The sequence below is a fragment of the Aotus nancymaae genome, unplaced genomic scaffold (assembly GCF_030222135.1).
Source record: "Aotus nancymaae isolate 86718 unplaced genomic scaffold, 86718_ANA_hifiasm-v0.15.2.pri h1tg000058l, whole genome shotgun sequence".
Classification (NCBI taxonomy): domain Eukaryota; kingdom Metazoa; phylum Chordata; class Mammalia; order Primates; family Aotidae; genus Aotus; species Aotus nancymaae.
Genome location: NW_026988472.1, coordinates 26,307,444 through 26,330,077, shown reverse-complemented (window position 1 = coordinate 26,330,077; position 22,634 = coordinate 26,307,444). Strand labels below are relative to the sequence as shown.

The window sequence follows — 22,634 nt, the reverse complement described above, 5'->3', positions numbered from 1 at the left end:
CTCCCGGGTTGAAGCAATTCTGCCTCAGCCTCCCAAGTAGCTGGGATTACAGGTGTGTGACACCGCACCCAGCGATTTTTGTATTGTTAGTAGGATGAGGTTTCACCGTGTTGGTCTGGTTGGTCTGGAACTCCTGACTTCAGGTGATCCACCTGCCTTGGCCTCCCAAAGTGCTGGGATTACAGGTGTGAGCCACCACAGCCGGCCTTAGCACTTATTAAATGAGTTAAAAACATATGGCAGGAGGGAAGAGATCAAGAGGATAATAAAATTAGGATAAATTCAGACACAGATTGTTTTGTGTGTTTGTTTATTTATGTGTCACTTGGTCCAATAATAGTACCTGGCACACAGTAGGTGATTCAAAAACAAGTGCTAAATAACGGAATGTATGGATACTGCTCTATGTGAGAGTAACCCAATATACAAGAATCTCAGTAGAGAAAATGCAGTGTCACTCTACTATAATGAGCATGGGCGTGGAGTTGGATAAATGTGAATTTGAATTCAGATTCTGCTACTTACTAATTAGGTCTAGAAATATGAATTAAGTTGGCCAATTTCAAACAGATACAGAAGTACTCCAAGCTAAGGGAAGCATAAAAGCTAACATGGAAAACTTCTGGGAACCTGTGGAGAACAAGCAACTTAATTTGGTAGAAGAAAACATGAAATACATGTGTAATGAGCATAAATATAAATCATTAATATATCAGAAATCTTTTTGAGGCAGTTTAGGAGAGTAGCCTTGTTATACAGGCAAAAGAAAGTGAAAAAAATTTGTGAATGATATTACTAGCACTGTAACTAACATTTAAAAAATGAACAAGAAATTAGTAATAAAGTTCACTTGGAGACACTAGGTTTGAGATATTAGTGGATATCAAGGTATAGAAACATACCACAGAGTTGAAAATGAGTTAGAAACATGGCCGTAACGCAAGAAAGATTGGAAGTGGTGAAGACATAGATACAATGATCATTTGTATACAGATTGAAGCCAGGAGATTAAAGTACCTTGATAACAGAACAAGTACACAGGTAAGAAGGCCAAGAGATCGCCCATGAGATTAATAAGCCAAGGAAATTGGAAGAGCAGAAAGAGCCAGATAATGAAAGACACAGAATAGTCAGAGAGGAAGAACCTGCTGAGTGTAGAGGCTCTGAGAAAAATCTGTCATCAGTGGTAGAAAGTTAGGAGAGTTAAATAAAAGCCATTTGGCTCTGTGACTAAGAACACATATTTGTGGAATAAGTAAATGAATAGTTAAAGTAGAGTGGTATGTTTGGGGAGTAGGGGCATGCAGGTGTTTTCCGTAAGGGACAATCACCTGCATGGCTCTCTTCTCTTATAGAAAACTTCATTTTTCTCTGTAGATCAACAAGTAAACACTTCAATATAACATTCTGATGGAATCAAATCTAGCCTGTCTTGAGTTCATTTGAAGTAGAGGAGATACAGTCTACAGGGGCAGTGTAAGCTCAGTCCTTTTGACACTTTCAAAAAAATTTTCTTAGTGTGAATAATTAAAGCATAAACTTCTCAAACCTAACTACATATAACATCATCTTCTGCTATGCTTCCTTTAGTAACCGTCAGAATATATCATTCCCCGCCTCTTGTGATTTGTGCTGCTTCTTTTCTGAAGGATGAACGTTCCATTTATTTAAATGGCTTATGGTAAATAAAGCAGATAAGTGAATTTGTTGAATTAGCTGTAATTTATGACATATTACATATTTGATAATATTTACACAAAGGTAGAATGAATAAATAGAGTCTAGCAGGATGTAAGTCCATTTGCAATTACTTCATTAAAAAGTCATACCTGAGCAATGCCTTAATGAGGTGTTAATGAGGTGAAAATGTGCTACCAGAATAGGCATTGAGAAAACCTAGAAAAGGCAGCTCCATAAAGTGATAATGAGAGAGTGGAAAAAAATCCTTATATTCTTTGCTCGGTTTATGCTCCTCAGTTTTAGGAGGTGACACTTATTTCTTAAGTCTTGGTGGTTTCACTGTGTGGAGTGGTGATAAAAAGAATCTAGAGAGTCCATGGAGAGTCAAGATCCAGAATGAGAGGGAGTGAGAAGACAGCTTTGCAAGTAAACTAGCCAAGGATGGAGGTTATAACCCTTCGGAGTTTAGAATTTTCAGCTATCGCATTAATCGACGGCCAAATAAATTACCAATTAAATGCACACTACTATCTTAAAATATATCAACAAGTCTCCCAAAATGTACATAATTTTTAGCCAGTAGGATCAGGTCTATCGTTTTTAAACTCCCATTCATAGTGTAGTTTTGATAAAAATCACATCCCTCTAGAACATTTCAAATTGGATCCATTGAGTGAAATAAATAAGGCATTTTTGTTAAAAAGTAATTTTTGCAAATCTAGCAATCCTAGCACATTTCATTCCCATCTGGAAACATCTACAAGGCTATCTCTTGTATGTTGGGTTCCATACAATATTGCAAGGGTGGAAAACTCCACTGAGAAGTTTCCTCATATAGAAAATACTAAACATTGCCTAGCATACAACCTGGTTTGATCCTGACTTTTTCTTATAAATACTACAGAGCCTACTATATACAAGTTTAAATTAGCAAAATTAAAGGAGAGCATACGAAGAAGTTTGCAGTAATACTTTTCTTACGCAGAATATATATTTTAGAATGAATATATCAAATAATCCACTTAGAGTATGTACTTCCTTTATGTATATCTAGAAAGATCTCCCCAAATAGCGTAATTAGTAATTTTCACCTATTTGCCCACGTCTTGAAGATACATATATAAACCTTTTAATGAGCTTCACGTTTTTATAACCATTAATAGCCTTTGTAAAAAAGAATCACAGAGGTTATTATATAATGAAAGTAGAAATTATTATTATGGATATTATGGGAATTCGTATTTATGAAAAATCATCATATAGTAAACCTAGAGAAGTCTCAATAACAAAGCAGAATCATATGAGGAAATCAATAAAACAGGGAAAAACAAAACAGCTCTTAACGGAGAGATAAAAGGCACTGAAACACTCAAGCAAGTAAAAGCAGTGCTAGATTATCTTGGAAGCAGTTCTCTGGTTTGTACAACAGACAGTAACTGCTGACAGACCTGTGCAGGAAATGGGCTCCGTGTAGGGTCAGAACTGGCGACATAAGCAGCCTGTGTGAAGGCATAACTCTTGAATCGAGGCTTTGGAGAGGAAGTAGTTCTCTCATAGCCCTGTGCTAGACTGACTGTGATCTGCAGAGAAGGGTTTGGGGGAGTAGACAGAGAGGAGGAGGGAAAACCGTAAGTAACCCAAAAGGACTACTTTCCAACATAGTAGAAAACAGAACATTAAATGGAAATGGTGAGATGCAATGTTTAATACTAAACATGTATAAATGGTATTAGAAACTGGTACACTCCCAGAATTATGGCACTTAATGTCATGTTGGATAGTAAATGATCTGGGAAGAGAAGAGGGTGCTATTTAACCATGAGGATTCTGTAAAGACACAACTCCAACATTTACATGGGATGATGCTCTTCAATCCGGCAAAAACAGGCATCAAAAAGCAATTTTCTCTAAATCCAAAGTAAGTAAAACCAGAATTCATCAGGTCCATACACTGCAAAGGACTAAAGATTTCATAAGCTAATATAGAGCTAGCTCAGTCAAGTGAGGGAGTTTGGCCTAAGAGCTTTCTACACATTCAGCAGGAATGTTGCTAAAGGTTTTTTTCACTATTATATGTGCCTGAGAAAGTATAGGAAAACATCCAAACTACCCACTGCTGAAAGCAAGAACAAGCCAATGTACTGGAAGAATCCCACTGAATTCTATATCATTAGATAATGAAGCATTTCATCTTATGTTTTTCTTTCGTGTTTATTTGTAATATTTTAAACCACTTTTCTATTTTCAAAATTGTTACCCTGAATAATCAAAAGCTGTTGATTTTGTACATATTTTCATGAAGTATTTTTAATTACTAAAAACAGCACTTGTCTTTAATCTTGCTCTAGCTCTTTGTTCTAGTTGATGAAGATTTGAGAGTTTAATATGTACTTAAGTTTGCCTTTCATTTCATTGTGTGTTACACAATGAAAATGCAATAGTTTATGTTCTACATTCCTATATAGCACATATCCATAGTTTTTTTTTTTTTTTTTTTTTGGAGATGGAGCTTCGCTCTTGTTACCCAGGATGGAGTGCAATGGCGCGATCTCGGCTCATCGCAACCTCCACCTCCTGGGTTCAGGCAATTCTCCTGCCTCAGCCTCCTGAGTAGCTGGGATTACAGGCACGCACCACCATGGCCAGCTAATTTTTTGTATTTTTAGTAGAGACGGGGTTTCACCATGTTGACCAGGATGGTCTCGATCTCTTGACCTCGTGATCCACCTGCCTTGGCCTCCCAAAGTGCTGGGATTACAGGCGTGAGCCACCAAGCCCGGCCCCTATAGTATTTTTTAAATATGTTTTGAAAAGAATATTGTAGTCCATGAAGCAAAATTGAAAAGGTTTACACAACCTCTGTCTCTTTCTGCATATATACATACATTAGGCTTTGTGTTTGTGTGTATATACACACACATGTAAAATATATATGTACACATATATCTATGACAGATATATATGTACACATATATCTATACATATATACATATATGTATATATGTATATGTTTATATATGTATATATACACATATATGTTATATATATGTGTACATGTATATCTGTTATTATAATGTACATAACTAAAAATGTATATGTTTATATATGTATATATATACATATATGTTATATATATGTGTGTGTATATATATCTGTTATATATATTGTACATAACTAAAAATGCATATAAATAACATCTTTGACATTAGCTGTCCTTTAGATACTTTACCTGTTGAGAATAGTGCATTTGATGATGTAACTGATAATGTTCTTCTTTAGTCATTTTAGGTGGCCTTGGCAACATTTCCACTTCCTGGATGGCTTCAATGCTCACTTGTTGAGGCAAAACTTGGAAGAGTGATGTGATATACATTAAGATGGACTTCTTATCTGGATAAGTGGTAGCAACATCTGTAAGCACATTAACACTACACATCAATTTTTGGTTTCTATATTTGAGACTCTAAAAGGATAATGAACAAATCAATACCATAGGAACACGATAGATTAATGAACACCCAATTGTCCATGAATGTACTCCAGAGACTAATTAGAACATGATAATCAGGCCTAAAAAGTCTTTCCAATTTGGCAGACCAATGAGATGAGCACTAAAGTTAATTTCTTTTCCTTGTTCATATAAAAACTTCATTCCATAAAGTTTTTCCTAAGTCAAATTGATAAACTAGCCCATCTAACAGAGTATCTTTCATTAGATAAGAAACAAAAATAAAAGATTACATTTTCCTTTCCATGGAAATTTATATTAACCTGTCCATTAAAATGGTGCACTGGTAATTAAACAATCACACAAAATGGCTTAATGCCTTGCTTCTCAGTAAAGAAACCTTATACCTTTTAATTGAATCTTGCTGACATTAAAGTATGCAGAGAGCTAAATATGTCTCTGTGCTGAAATGAGTCATGTATCCACAATATAAATTAAACAGAAAAATACCACATAATGATTTTTAATATTCCTTTAAATTTGTTAATTTTATTATTCCCCTAAAATTTGTTAATTTTAAACAAATTATTTGTTTACATTATGGTGCATCTGTTAGAGTAGAATGTCACTTTCCTTCTTAGACATTACAGATAAATTTAAAAGTCCTGCACATTAAGTTGATCTGACTTCATGTCCTTTGCCACTTCCAAAGAGTGAATGAAACCCAGCATTTAAAGTCAATAATAATTTGTAATAACACATATAGAGTGGCCGCTCCCTCAAAAGATTCTTTTGCTACTTGGCATTACAATTTACTTACTGCACTCATTCCAGTGAACCAAGATGTAAAATAATCCTTTATATGAAGTGTGTCATTAGTACTAGAAGCATTAAAACGTAAGTTCTGACGATAAAATGCTATCGACATAGCATTTCATTGTCATCCTTTTTCATCCTTTAAAAAAAAGGAAATTCTGTCATTGAGACACCATGTGTAAATCTGGAGGATAGTAAGTGAAATAACCCAGACATAGAAAGACAAGTACCACATGATCTCACTTATATGTGGAATCTAAAAAGTTAAATTCATGGAAGTAGAGGGTAGAAGGTGGTTACCAGGGGCTGCAGGGTGGGAATTGGGAAGATGCTGGTCAGAGGACACTAAATTTCAGATAGGAAAAATAAGTTCAAGAGATCTACTGTACAATCTAGTTAATAATAAAGTATTTTATTCCTAAAAATTGCTGCAAGAGTAGATACTAAGTGCACTCATCATAAAACATGAGAGTAATGCATGTTAATTAGTTCAATTTAGCCATTAAAGAATGTATACATATTTCAAATCATATTGTACATGATAAATACATATAATTTTTGTTTTTTGATAATGAATTAATATAAAAATCAAAGACAAAAGATAAACATAAATCCTGGCAGCAGGTCAAGGCAATGTGGCAATGCATTTTACTTGCCATAAATTCACCTTAGCTTAACTACTAAGAGATCTGTATGAAATATGTATATTCTGATCAGGTGTTATGATTATAAGTGAAAAAGCCAAGAGTCAAGCCTCAAGTCCATTAGCACAAAAGGAGGTTGAACAAGTGACCTCATCAATTCTTTTGCAAGTATCAGGACCATGATTAATCAGAACAACTATTTTAAAAGTATTTTTAAAAAGAGTTGCAGAAGAGGGAAAAATTAACTAATGTTCCTTGGTCTACTTCTATCCATAGAATAATACAGCGCGTCCCAATTTTTAATGTGCATATGAATCACCTGGGAACCTTTTAAAACTACAGAATCTGATTCAATAGGTCTGGGGTGGAGCCTGGAGCTCTTCATTTCCAATCATCTCCCAAGTGCTGCTGAAATTGCTAAGCCTGCTACATTTTGAATAAGGGCCAAAAACATTAATTATAAACAGACTGTTACATCATCTCCCATTTTAATGTTCTCTTCATTTTTTTCAAATGATATTTATTGGACTTCTCAATGCACAAGGCTGAGAGGTACAAAGTTATACAACACATATGCTCAACTTATTATACTTTAATTTTTAACCAACAGAGGGTCAAAGTAAGTTTTGCAAATACTTTTTAAAGAAGAACTAAATAAGATTCAATGTTTAATACTAAACATGTATAAACAATATTAGAAATTGGTACACTCTCAGAATTATGGCACGCAATGTCATGTTGCATAGTAAATAATCTGTGGCTATATGAGGGTGCTATTTAGCCATGAGGAGTCCATAATGACACAACCCCAACATTCACATGGGTTGGTACTCTTATATGGGATGGACACTGCCATTCTTAATAATCTTACTAACTTAGCTTTGGAATTCTGAGCCTAGAAATCTCCAGTTCATTCGATAATTGTTTTTCAAAATATTTAACCAATTGTTTCTTAGATGGTAGATACTATAACTTTACCATATCTTAAAATTCTAGAAAACTTTCTTCCTTCTCACTAGTAACTAGTCAGTTTTACCTGTGATTAGCATAACTTAGAACTCTTTCATTTTTAGTAATATTAAATAAAAACATGATGTGAGGAAACACTGAAATAAAAAGGGTTGAGCCTGAGCCTATTCACTGCTATGTTATACAGAGGCATATGCATGTAGGTTTGGCCTCAAATATATGCCATGATACAAAGTTAAAATAAAAAAAAGGTGAAAAATTGGCCAAGCATTACTTTTATTGCCCCAAGAAAATGTCAAACATTGTAATAAATTTTATTTCCGTAAAACGTGAGGACTGAATACAACTATTCATAAATGTCAGTCATTACAATAAATATGCACTTACTCAACGGAACTATTGACATTTTGCCCCAAACTATTACTATCCCACTTCTGCGATCATGTGGAACTCAAAACTGCCAGCAGATAGAAATCAGTGTTTTTTTAAGAAAGGAACTTAGGCCTTCTGAAATATTTTTAATTTCATCAGCATACATTTTCAAGAAATCTATTATATTCAAAATATTTTAGTAGATTATGCAGGAGATTTAAAAGATAGAGAACCTATGAATTCTGCTTCCAATTTGTAGTAAGAAAATAACTAAATAATAAGAAAAGTACAAAGTAATCGCATTGCTGAACAGAATTTAATTGTGTTCCTCTAATTGGCACAACCAGTGTTTAACATGTTCAGATTTTAAAAATCATATAATATTGGAGGATCAGGTGATTCTTTTTGAATCAGAAAATGAAATAATTATGCATAGGAATTTTCAATAGCTGGAAATGAGGGAATGGGGAAGAGTATTCTAGGCAATGGGAAAATCTTGAGTAAATGTGCAGAGGTAGGGACACATTAGCCATGACTTGGGAACAGTGGCTTTGTGTGTCTTAGCCACAGAGAGGAGCATAGTGAAAACTAAGATGAAACTGGTAGACTGTATGTAGAACTCTGACGGACCATCAATAGCAAACTAGAAAATTCGGCCCTCGTTCAGTAGGTTGGAGAGTAACTACTTTTCAACAAGAGGGTGACACCATCAAAATTTTATTAAAGTAAAATCTTTAAGTACAGAATGGATTGATGGAGAAAGCTTGAGAGAAATAGGAGGCTAGGACTGTAATCCAGATAGAAAGTGTTAGAGAACTAAGGTAGAACTGTGTATGGGGATATGAAAACAAGGGAATGTAGACAAAATTTCTAAGAGACTCAAAATAACTTCATTCAATTTTCAAATCATTTAATCCACAGTCTTTGGAAATGCTATATACAAAATTATGCGCTATAGCCTGAGGATATAAAGATTAATAAACTGAGAATAAAACGAAGAAGGAAGAGGATGAAGGAGGAAACTGTTCTGCAGCCATGGTAACAAGTAGACACCAACAAAAGTTTCGATTTACCCTACTTATTAACAACTAGTTGCCTCTTTGATTATTATCATGCTTGCCCCAGCCAACCAGCAGCAAACTCCCCCTTCTGAAAGTTTGCCAATCAGAGTGGATTCACTTCAACGAACATAATTCTGAATTCAAACTAATTAACAGTGGTCTTACCTGAGTTACCATGCTTCTAAAGCTGACATCATCCTACTCCCAATTTGAAATGTTCTCAGATTGCTGGACCTCTGATTTCCCCTAAAACCTAATACTCTGCTTTCAGAGACTGTGGTTGACCAACAGCAATCCCTTATGTAAGTAAGATGTTATGAAGCTCACATCCAATGTTTAGAAAAACTGTAAACTTCGTTAAACCTTTATACTGTTCCTATATATTTCTGCTGTTTCTATCATTAACACAAACACAAACCTAGTTGTAGGAGACCATTTGCATATTATTAAGGGGTAGCCAGAAGAAGAATTTACTTAGAAAAACCACTTATCACTTACTCTGTATTTACTAAGTGATTACTATGTGCTATAGAATATGCTTGGACTATGTTAGATTATGAGTATACAGCAGATGAGCCACCACATAAATAATTATAAACAGTACTTTTTATTAGAAATCAAAATGAATTTCACGACTTGGGGGTAATCCTCATTTATAATGACTGCACTAAAGCCAATTCCTGGCATGGTGTGATCACCTAAGTATTTGTTAATAGACTGAATACAGAGAACAGTTAAAGCCATAGAAATTGATGAGAATTATGTAAGACAGTGACTACAAAGCAAAAGTGTATTTGAGGAATATGAAAATGATGGGATGTGATTCATACTTTTTTATTACAAGACATTGTATGAAATGAGAGAAGTGGCTGAATCCCCAAAATAAGAACTTACAATTATATGAAAGTTATTTTGCCCTAAGACTCTACTACATAAAATGTTCATTGACACAGAATTTTAATAATTGCTTATCCAATTTTTGAAGCCGTCTCAGAATGAAAATGGTGAGAACTCATAATACTGCTAGAATTTTTACTTTATGAACAGTAACACCATTTCTGATGAGTGTTTCATATTGAGGCCATAATGGAACAAATAAATCATTTAGTGAAATGTGATCATTTTTCAAATAAAGAAGTTGAATCTCACCGTGGTTTGATGGCAAGTTCAAAAGCTAGTCAAAATCATATTAGAACCCAGTCACTGCACTATACCGCAACAGTACCTTAACCTCATTCTCTCAGATCTCAGTATATTTGAAGACCAAGTAACTTAAAGTAGTTTATTTTTCAAATAGTTACCTTGTAATTAATGTGGTTTAATTACCAAACATGATCTCCATTTTCTTTAGTAGTAGTGAGTGATTTATATTTCTAACAAGTGAGGTATAACAAGACTAAATATACATAAAAATGAACCATTAAAATGCAAATTAGAGATGTGGAGTTTTAATTATGTTCCTTTGCCCACAAAATTTGCAAAGAATTACAAAAGAATAATAATCTATGCTGCAGAGGCTTCAATGATTTGGCCAAACACCTACTTAGCTTGAAGAGTATCAGTTGTTTCTAACCTTATGAAAAATATTTTAGCAGTGTCTATCAAAACTTTAAAAACAATCATATGCAATAAACCATTAATTTTCCTTTAGGGTCCTGCCACAAGCAAATTATCAGAAATTTAAATAAAGATATATGTAAATGTGATATAAAATTTAAACAGTATTTACAGCACAAAAATATTAACTTTATACAAACAGGAAAATGTCAGACCAATCTAAATAACTTAATACAGACTTGCAGAATCACTGAATATATAACTGTGTAAGAATATTATAAAGCCAGTCAAAATGTTCCTTTTGAAGGCTATTTGACACTATATTAAAGTCAATACCTTACAATGTAACATTAAAAGAGCAGGATTTATAATTTATGTAGAACAATTTTAGGAAAACATTTTGGGAAACATACTTCAGGATATCACTGAAGTGGATGTACTTGTGGGATTGAAAACAATTCTCTTTGAAAATTTCATTCTATCTATATTTTCCAAACTCTTTATTCAACACATACTAATTTTGTAATAAACATATTCCATGTTGTAATAAAAGTATCTGCAAAGACAAAAAAGAAACAATAAAAGCAGAGTTGCACAAAGTTTGCTTTCAACATGCCCTCACTCCAAAAACAGTCAATGTGAATGAGTTTGATGAAAGCAGTGTCTTCAACAAAACTAATCTTGTTCAGTCAACCTCAGGAAAGTCCGGTTAGCCAGTTGCCGGGTGCAACCTTGAAACACCACTGGGAAATCTAAAGAAGAGGCTCCACTGCCTGAATTTCAGGCCAAGTTTCTGCCAAGGGACAGGCAGGAATTGAAATACTGGATGATAATGAATGGCATGTGTAATGAGAAACAAGCAATATTTCAAATCGAGCAGGCATAAATGTGCACTCACAAAGCTTTAGTTGGTCAGTCTTTTAAGAATTTCATTAAACAACAACAAAAAAAGTGGAAGGATGTCATTTAGAAACCATGATGAGCATAAACCTCCCCATAGAGTTTGTATTAGGAGACAAAACTAAACAAATTCACAAGAAGAAAAGGAATGGATAAACTGGGAATAAGATACTTGTGGTCATAAACTAGCCATAGTTAGAAAGCTCAAAATAGGAAAATAGACATATATGTTGGCACAACCAAAATCTGTGGTTGTAAAAAAATAATCATTCACAGATGTGATAGTCTACAGGACATAGTGCTGGAAGTTAAGTGGGTTATCTTTTGAGATTTGCAAATGAAGAGATTTATGGTATAATGCCATCCGATATCTAAATGCCGAAGTTTTTAAGTTGCAGACAGTATTATGGCCATGCACTAATTCATTAAAGCATTATATTGTTATCTTTAATATTTTCTATTTTGCATTCAGCACTGCATTGTAAATACATGTATTTTCTACTTACAAGTTACTACATACAATGGATATACAACATTTTAATTAAAAAATTATTTGCACAATTCCTCCCATGTTAAATTTTTTAACATTCTGCAAGATATGTTCTGCGTTAGCTAAATTAAGTACTCCTTAATTAATCCATTTTTAGCACTTCATTCACTGATACAAATAGTTGCCTTTATCATTTAATAATAATGCTTCTCATTAAAGGACAGTAAAATATCATAATGAAAATAATTTACATTGATAAAGATGATTGAATTTCATAATAATGATAAAAAGTAATGGCCTATATTTATCCATGACAAACACAAAACAATTTTATCTTTTGAACATTCAATTATGCTTTTCAACACGCTTATGGTGTAGCAAGCAGAAAACTATCACCATCATCTTGTTACAAGCAGAAAACAGTGGCTCAGACCAGGCGCAGTGGCTCATGCCAATCCCAGCACTTTGGGAGTGCCAATCCCAGCACTTTGGGAGGCCAAGGCAGGTGGATTCGCCTGAGGTTAGGAATTTGAGACCAGCCTAGCCAACACGATGAAACCCCTATCTCTATTAAAAATATACAGATAAGCTGGAGGTGATGGATAGTGGCATGTGCCTGTAATCCCAGCTATTCGGGAGGCTGAGGCAAGAGAATCACTGGAACCTGGGAGGTGGAGGTTGCAGCACTCCAGCCTGGGCAATAGAGCAAGACTCTGTCTCAAAAATACACACACACACACACACACACACACACACACACACACAATATATATATATATATATTTTTTTTTTAAAAAGGAAAAGAGTGGCTCAAAACATATAATGCTTACCTAGAGCATGACCGGGAATAACAAAAAGGAAAATCAGGTGCTTATAGAAGACTGATACACTGAAAACTATTTGAGCTTTCTGTTAACCAGTAAATCTTAAACCTACCTATACAAATATAAGTTATCATGCAGCCAAGCCAGTATATAATAGTAGCTGGAAGTAATGATAGTGATTGTAAAAACTGTGGCTGGGCATGGTGGATCACACCTGTAATCCCAGCACTTTGGGAGGCCAAAGTGGGCCGATCATCTGAGGTCAGGAGTTCAATACCAGCTTGGCCAAGATGATGAACCCTCATCTATACTAAAAATACAAAAATCAGCTGGGCATGGTGGCACGCACCTATAATCCCAGCTACTTGGGAGGCTGAGGGAGGAGAATCGCTTGAACCCTGGAGGCGGAATTTGCAGTGAGCCAAGATCGTGCCACTGCACTTCAGCCTGGGGGACAGAGCAAGAGTTTGTCTTAGGGGAACAACAACAACAAACTCTACCATATTAAAAATACATTCCACAAACATTTATTGATTTACTACTTTGTGTCAGGCTATATTTTAGATTTTAATACAATGGTAAATAAATGAACCCAGAGATCTGTTCCCATGGAAAAATGACTCTAATAGAAAAAGAAGTTGTGAATAAATAATTTCAAAATTCTCAATTTACCACTTGCCATTGTATCCCTGCTTCTTTGAATTGCCTTCCATAAAAGACCTCTTCACTGGGTTCATTTTTGGGAATTAAATCAGAACAGAAGCTCTGTAGTGTTAATACCAAACATTCTGGGAGTGTCTGAGAAAAAATGCACAGAAGCTGGTGGGGAAAAGTCAGTTAAACGAAAATTCTCAACCAATCCTGACTTTAGAAGTTTTAAACAAGACATCTTTCAGTTGAAAAGTTTTTCAAAGATCAAATTTCTGCTGTGTGCCCCTAATCAACAGAAAACTTCTGTCTTTGAATTTTGGATTTCAAAAGGCAAGACAATTTCAAAATTGGCTCTTTTGTCAATATTGTCCTAAATTTGTGTACGTTGAAATATATTTTAAAAATACATCCTTGACTATTTAAAACCTTAGAACAAATTTTTGGTGTTTATCTTCTAAAACCAGAACAGACACTAACTTGACCTAACAAATGAAAGCTACTCAGTCAGCATGGGAGACTATAGATAGAAAAACATTTGTACTTTCTTACAATTCTCTCGACATGCCTGTTGTGGGAAGAACTATTAAGGTTTCCATTTGAGATGGAAGTATTTTGACTCAGTGACATTTAATTCTACTTCCCCGATTGTCACCTGTGGTTTTCATGCTTTGCTTTCAACCTAACCAAATTGACTTTTTTCCCCTATTGCTAGAAAAACTGTAGTAAGTTTGAGAAGTAACTCCACCCCTTATCTTCCTTGCTAACATAAAATAGTATATTTCTGCACCTTAATTGTTTACAGTGTTAGAAATTATACTTAATAAACAATGAGGCCAGAATAAAGATGTTTATTTCATGTGACACAAATTTAATTGGTTATTATTCTTTCTGGTATGTTTTGGGATTTGAAAATATGCCTGATGGTATAAGGGCAGTTCTGGGACAAATTACTCAATGATGACTAACTTAATGCAGAAATTGTACAAAATGATCAGGGTTTTTTAAAACAAATATTATAGAAATGTACTTGCTACATATTAAAGATCTTAGCCTGTTGAGGCAAACATACCTTGATCAAATCATGACCCTACCTCTAATAGGTAAGGGATTATGGTAAAATTCACTAATTTCCCTTTGTCCCAGTTTTTGTCTATAAAATGAGTCATCTTAGTGTCTTGCAAATAACTAAGGATGATGCTAACAGAGAAAATGAACGCAGAGTAAATGCTCAATATGTACAATCTATTATTTGTCAGAACCTGTTTCCAATTGGCACATCATTGTAATTTATGGGTTTGCTTGCATTCATGCCCCATCAAACATTTGCAGAATGCCTACCATGTGTAGACATGGCACCAATTTACCAGGAAATCATTTTTTATAATTAGAATGGCTCCATTGCCTAATTCCTAGGGAAGAAATCAGTGGACTATTGGACATTACATACACTATTGGACCAGATGGCACACAACATTGATGTCACTCTCTCAGCACAAAACATTTATGTGGGGTGGTGTCATGGTGGTACCATACGTCATACGCAACATCAGAAGAAGGGGTTCAGTGTTTAGCAAAACACCATCACACACAAACTTCACCAACAATTTACAAGATAACTGATGGCAAATTAACTTCTCTTGAACTAATTCCAAGCTTTCAGTAGTATTCTAACTGAAAACTGAAACCAGTGGCCAAACATAATGCATTTGTATATCTCTTCTAAGCATTAGTGGAGGCATGCTGATGAAACACACACAACCAAGAAGTAGCAAACTTTAATGCATTTTCAAATCACAGAGATACATTCAGCTTCTGATAGTACTAATGAAATTTGATTTGAATATGAGTTTGGAGTTTCTGGCTTTCACCATTATAATTAGGACTTCCCAATTGTAAATACAGTAGTATGCATGGGTGACAAATAACTTCCAATGTGAAAAAAATATGCAATTTAGAACTTCACTGAAGTTGAGAATCAAGTCTGAAGCAATGATGGAGAAAGGTGCAAGTCAAAAAGAGAAGAAGCCTCAAAAAGCATGTAACACACAAATCTGATGACGATAATAAACGATAACATTTATAAAAGAGAAGGTAATCAATGATGTTAAGAATACATAAAACAAGGCTCAAATGATTTTCATTAAAATGTATATGCTAAATAAAAGTATGTTTTTTTGAATATTGAATAGAATCTCATGTGTGCATGTGTTTAAAAATACTACCTTCCATGCCCTATAAAGTACGGCATGACACAATCCTTCACACTTAGCTAAAAGCACTCTAACGTAATCCCACTCTCACCTTTTTCCGCTACCTTCACACATTGGCCTTGTTTTGTTTTTGCATCTCAAATGCCAAAGGTCATTTTATACTTCTTGATCTTTACGCTTGCTGCTCTTCTATCAAAAATTTTTTTTTTGATTTTTTATTCTTTCTCACCTACTAGGTCTTAACTCAGATGGCACCTCTTCAGATATGCATTTGCTATCCCATTTTAAGAAGCCCACTCCCTTTCCCTTTATTTTACGCTGATCAATTTCCTTTACATTGCTTGTCACAAACTTTCACTATCGCCTTGTTTGTTATCGATATTCCTATAAGAATATAAGAACCACAAGAGCAGGAACTTTCTTTAGATTTTTTACCAATGACTGAGAAGTAGTTATATTTGTTAAATCAATCAACGTTTGTTAAATCAAATCAATATTTGTTAAATCAGTAAATGAATGAAGAGATCATTGTGGCTTTGGGGAATAAAGGTTCACTTTCATGGTCTACACGCCCTGAATATAGAGTAAGACAAATGTTGAATATTGAGCACTGGTTGAAGGGGAAGAAAGCACATAGCAAGGAACAAGAGCAGGCAGTATTTTTCTCCCTACAAAATTATGCCAAAGAGATTCAGTTTGGTATATAATTAATTTTTATCAAGCATCAATTATACACAAGAACTTTTATTATGTGTTTTTCATTTAAACTTCACCACTCCCTTGTGAGTTAAGAATACAGTCCAAGGTCATACAACCAATAAGTGACAGTCTGATTAAAGTGGCAAAAAATAGACTCCTTGGTTTGCATCCCGGCTGTTTCATTTTGTGACCTTGGCTAAGGTTAGGCATAATGCACCTCAGCTTCCTATTGTATTGCAAAAAAGTTTTTCTTATTGATCACATTCTCAAAAATAAGACTTGATTTGAAGCACATCTCATGCTCTAGAAATTGTATCAGATTATTTTATAAGTGATAGGGAAAGAAGCATTAATTTCTAAATTAGAAAGCATTAGCAGGTTAATCAAGAAGCCTGTTAGTGATGATGACAAAGTTAGTACATTTTAAATTCAGATTGAAAATACTCAAGCTAATACTCAAGATACAGGAAAACTAATGTTTTATTCATTGTTCTAAACTTTGGCATATACTCTACAAAATAGCGCCGTGCTTTACAAAAATATATTTTTGAAAAGAATATTCACTGATAACTACAGAAAAAAAAATGTATTCAAGTGCTCTCAGGCTGAGGATAGGAAAAGCAGACTCCTTAGAATTTGGATGAAGCACAGCTTTCAAGAATGTTGTGCTAAATATCTGCATACCTGAGGTTTGAAAGATTCAAGCGTGTGAATGCCTTGCCATTTCACTAAAACTAGGGCTCAGTGGTGGGTACGATTCTACTAAATTATTATAATTGTAAAATCCTTTCTAAGCTGAGATATATTAGTGAGAAAGGTATTCGATTAAGAAACAAAAACAAAAACATATTGTTTGTAAACACATTTATAAACAATATTTATAAACAATATGATCACTAATATATAATATGTATGTAAATGTCACGTATTTGGAAAGCAACTCCCTTTGACTAGAGATTAGTAACATCAAAGACTAAATAGAGAAAAGGAAAAGCTTTGCATAAAATCTTATTCCTATGTTAATTACTGGGTGTTCATTTTATCTGCAAGTTTAAAATTTCTTCTTTCCTTTCCTCAGTGGCTGGATAAGGGATAAAACTGATATGCTCAATACTAAATAACTCAGTTTCTTGACATAGTTTCCAGTTCTTCTTGATTCTGAAATTTCCACTTCTCTCAAATACCTCTCCCTCAAGTAGAGCTCTGCTAGCAGGAGCCCGTCTTTCCTGATGACTGGAAACCTAGGGACTTGGTATAACTATCTCAATTACCATATCCTACAGAGCCTGACTCATCATAGCTCCAGTCCCTATATGGGCTCTGGTCGTGGATGGACCAAATGGGTCATTTGCAGTCTTATCTTAATGGGAGCCTGCCCCTTGATTAGGAAATCTCTGCCTCAGAGAAAACACATCACATTGATGGTTTTGGCCTCAAGAGTTCATCCGTTAGATATTTTAATTTTATAAGTTTAGATTTAATCTCTCACTTTTAAACATTTTATTACAAAAGCCATACATGCTTATTGTAGTGGAAAATTAAAGCAGTACAGACGCATGTAAAGTTAACAGTCAAAGCACCCCATATCTCTACAACACTGCAGTCCCATTAGCTAGAAGTAATACTTGTCAGATGTTATGTCATCCATCCATGCATGCATCTATCCATTCAGCCATTTTTAAGCTATCCGTTTATTATACTCATCTGCCTATCTAATGAGATCAAACAACATACACACCGTCTATGCATCTACTTTCTTATATACTTTCACAAGATGTGCTCAATTAGTAAAAATTCAAAATTTAACTCTACTACTCACTAGTTTTATAAATTTTGATAAGAAACTTAGTTTCTTCATTACTTCACGCCCTCATTGGCAAAATGAGGCAAAGCCTTTTCAAAGAAGGTAAATGCAAGTAAAGCATTTAGAGTAATGCCTGGCAAAAAGTATGTTTTCGGCAAATTTCGACTTTAAGATGTGTATACACATGTATACATACAATTTGAACTTCAACATTAATTTTAATAATGCATGTATTCATTGATCCATTTATTTATTCTGTAACTATTTACTGGATACCTGCCCTAAGTCAAGGAGTATGCCAAACACTGTAGGTATAATAGTGAGCAAAAATATAAACAAACACAGACAAACCTGGACCCTGATTTTATGTTCCTATGGCAGAGATATACCTGCCTAACAGTCCATAGCATGAAAAATACTGGAGCTACTATATACAATGCTGCAGTGAATATCCCTACACATTTGTTGTAGATATGTGTGAGTATTACTATATATCTATTTCTTGAATGTGAAACCTCAAGATCAAATATATGTAAAATTCCATATTTTGAAAGATAATGTCAAATCGTCTGATTTAAATATTACGAGTTGTTTTTCCACCAAAAGAAACACAGGGCCTGTTTACATGAACCCTCATAATAACAGGATAGTTGTACTGTGTGCATTTATTTATTAGCTATGGTACGCTTAATTTTATTTTGATGGGCTATTTCTTATTTTCCCAGGTAGATGTCCTGACTATAATATATAGCCACTTTTATAATATTGTTGTTTTTTGTATATTCATTATAGGAATGTTATGATACTGAGGTTATTAATTCTTTATTAGTATGATTCTGTAGTCCATCATAGATTTTATTACTGTTTAATGGTGTTTTTCACCATAAAAACTATTTTAATTATGTGTTGGTAAATTAGTCAATCTTTTATTTTACAACCTCTGGGTTTTATATCACCTTAATATTATTGAAATATTCTTCTACATTTCAATATAGTATTTTTAATGTTTGTTCACATTAAATCATTATCTGAAGGTTATTTTAGTATTTGTTGTGCCTTGGGTTTTCACAGTTGAAGGCTTTAATTTATTAACCTATTCTGTCTGTAGAGACATGAAATGTCAACATAATTGTGTACTAAATTTACCTAAATAAAAGGGAATGTTGTCAAAATATCTATTCCATATCATTAAGCTATTTCTCTATCATGTCGTACTATGATAAATGTTATGTTATAAAATCTACTAAAGCAAACCACCTATTTAAAAATAATTTATTGACTATACACATGCATCTACATTTACACTAATTTTAGAATTATCTAGAAAACAGAATCTCTCTTCCCATTCATGTGGTTATTTTCGGTATGTTCACCCTCATTCGTTTCCGCCCTTTCTTCTCTGCTTATTCTCTAAGTGACTGACCCTTTCACACTGCATCTCCCGGGATCATTTGCTGGCTAGATTCCAGTTGCAGTAAGCCAGTGGGAAGTACCAGCTGGAGATTCAACTATAAGGGAAAGAGAAGGCTGGGGACATTTCTCCTCTATTATTTCCCTGCTTCAGAGCTACATAACGTATTATCTGAGTCCTACCAAAAACTACATTCCCTTCATTTGTGCAGCTTTCACTAGAGTCCATTCCCTGTTTCCCCTAAGCCCTGGGGATAGTAACTACTTCCTACTATTGTTCCTCTCTAGATTATTTCTTGTCACCTATCTGTTAATATATATATCATTGTAATTTTTAAAATAAAATTATCTTCATTTCACTATGTGAGGTAAATTGTATTTATTTCTAGGGTTCTGTTATATCCTCTAAAATAACACAGATATAGATATATAGAGAGTCGTATACATCCCTATGTTCAGGGGCCTGTGAGTGTGTATATAAGTATACAGATGCTCCTTGACTTATGACCGGGTTACATTCCAATAAACCCCTTGTCATTTGAAAATATAGAGTCAAAATTGCATTTAAGACACTGAACCTATTAAACATTACAGCTTAGCCTAATCTTCCTTAAACATACTAACATTTACATTAGCTTAGAGTTGAGCAAAACAATCTAACACAAAGCCTATTCTACAAAAACTAAGGTGTTGAATATGTCATGTAATGCATTGAGCACAGTACTGACAGTGAAAAATGGCATGATTAAATGGGTACTCAATGTACAGTTTCTACTGAATGCACACTGCTTTCACACCATCATAAAGTCGAAAAATCATCAGTCAAACCATCCTAAGTCAGGAACCATCTAGATCTGGACTACAATAACTTCAAGAACTTGTTTTAGATTTAAGGGGTACAAGTGAAATTTTGTTACATGGATATATTGTATAGTGATGAAGTCTGGGCTTTTAGAGTACCCATCACACAGATATTCTACATTGTACCCAGTAGGTAACTTTTCATCCCTCACCCACTTCCCACCATCCCACATTTTGGAGTCTCCAATGTTGAGTGTTCAATTCTGTATGTCCATGTGTACCCATTGCTTAGTTAGCAATTGTAAGTAAAAAAATGCAGTATTTGATTTTCTGTTTGAGTTATTTCACTTAGGATGATAGCCTCTAGTTTCATCCACGTTGCTGCAAAACACATAATTTCATTCTATTTCGTGGCCGAGTAGTATTCCATGGTCTGTACATACCACATTATCTTTGTCTACTCACAGACACAACTTGATTCCATGACTGCTATTATGTGTGTTCTGCAGTCAACAGGTGAGTGTGATAGAAATTATTTTTAATGTACAAAGTAACTTAGAGAGAAGTAGCATTTTCATCATGTGACTTCCTTTCCTCATGTCTTTATTTATGTACTTATATATAATTTTAAACTTCCTATAAATAATGCTTACACTTTCTTGTGTGGTTTACTTCTAAGAAATCTATATAGATTTTGGAACTTCTCTTTCTTAAAAATAATTTATTGTATATTTTAAGGTATAGACATGATGCTATAAGATACATATGTATAGCAAATGGTTACCATAATGAAACAAGTTAACATAATCAACATCTCACATAGTTACTCATTCCCCCACCCTGTGGCAAGAGCAGCTATAATCTACTTATTTAGTAAAAATCCTGAAAACAACACACTATTTAATATAATCCTCATTTTATAAGATCTTTCAACTTGTTTATTCCGCATATTTGCTACTTTGTAGACTTTGACCTACATCTCCCCATTTCCTCCTTCCATCCCTAACCTGGTAACTACTGTTTTATTCTCTCTATATAGGTATACACAATGGAATATTACTTGACCTCAAAAAAGGAGATCTTGTCTGGGTACCGTGGCTCACGTCTGTAATCCTGGCACTTTGGGAGGCCAAGGTGGGCAGATGACCTGAGGTCAGGAGCTCGAGACCAGCCTGGCAAATATGATGAAACCCTGTCTCTACTAAAAATGCAAAAATTAGTTGGGTGTGGTGGTGGGCACCTGTAAATCCCAGCTACTTGGGAAGCTGAGGGCAGGAGAATCACTTGAACTGGGGAGGTGGAAGTGGCAGCGAGCCAAGATTGTGCCACTGCACTCCAGCCTGGGTGGCAGAGTGAGACTTCATCTCAAAACAAAAAAAAAAAAAAAAAAAGGAGATCTTGTTATTTTCCACAGGACAGATGGATCTGAAGAACACTAGGCTATGTAAAATACATAAGACACAAAAAGAAAAATATTGCATGATCTCAATTATATGTGGAAACTAAAAAAAAAAAATTGTAACTATCCTGAATATCATTTTATTACCTCTGTACATTTTCTCATTTTGACATCGTTTTATATAATGAGAAAACCATATTTTCAAATTATAATTTATTTCATGCTTTCCAATATATATCCAATATTATTTTCTCTTATCATGTAATATTGACTAGGTTCTCCGGAAAAATACTCAACAGTGACAACACGGAGGAGGAATATTTTTGTCATGTTTATTGTTTACGTAAGAGTCATTCTAACATATTGATATGGTTTGGATTTGTGTCCTTGCCCAAATCTCAGTTGAATTTTGAGCCCCAGTGTTGGAGGAAGGGCCTGGGTGGAGGTGACTGGATTATGAGGGTCAATTTTCCACTTGATGTACTCATGATAGTAAGTTCTCACGAGATCTGGTTGTTTAAAAGTGTGTAGTACCGCTTCCTGCTCTCTCTTCCTTCTCTGGCCATGTAAAGTGTGCCTGCTTCTCCTTTGCCTTCCACCAGAAGGTAGGAGTTTCCTGAGGTATCCCCAGCCATACTTCCTGTACAGCCTGAAGAACTGTCAATTACACCTCTTATCTTTATAAATTACTCAGTCTCACATAGTTGTTTTTAGCAATGCAAGAATGAACCAATACAGAAAATTGGTACCAAGAGATGGGGCACTGCTACAAAGATACATGAAAATGTAGAAATGACTTTGGAACTGAGTAAGAGGCAGAGGTTTTAACAGTGTGGAGGGCTCAGAAGACAGGAAGATGAGGGAAAGTTTGGAACTTCCTAGAGACTTGTTGAATGGCT

At 34.5% G+C, this 22,634-nt stretch overlaps 1 protein-coding gene across 11 annotated transcripts in view; it reads right to left on the bottom strand.

The window, feature by feature from the left end:
• Positions 1–22,634, bottom strand: part of DMD (dystrophin) — a 2,277,745-nt gene that overhangs the window by 1,606,878 nt on the left and 648,233 nt on the right. For all 11 annotated transcript variants that reach the window (XM_064364425.1, XM_064364424.1, XM_064364427.1 and 8 more), the window contains exons 8-9: positions 4,910–5,091; positions 3,129–3,260 (exon numbers count right to left, since the gene is read on the bottom strand). In XM_064364425.1, coding sequence (XP_064220495.1) covers positions 3,129–3,260; positions 4,910–5,091 — 314 coding nt within the window. The remainder of the gene's footprint in view (positions 1–3,128; positions 3,261–4,909; positions 5,092–22,634) is intronic.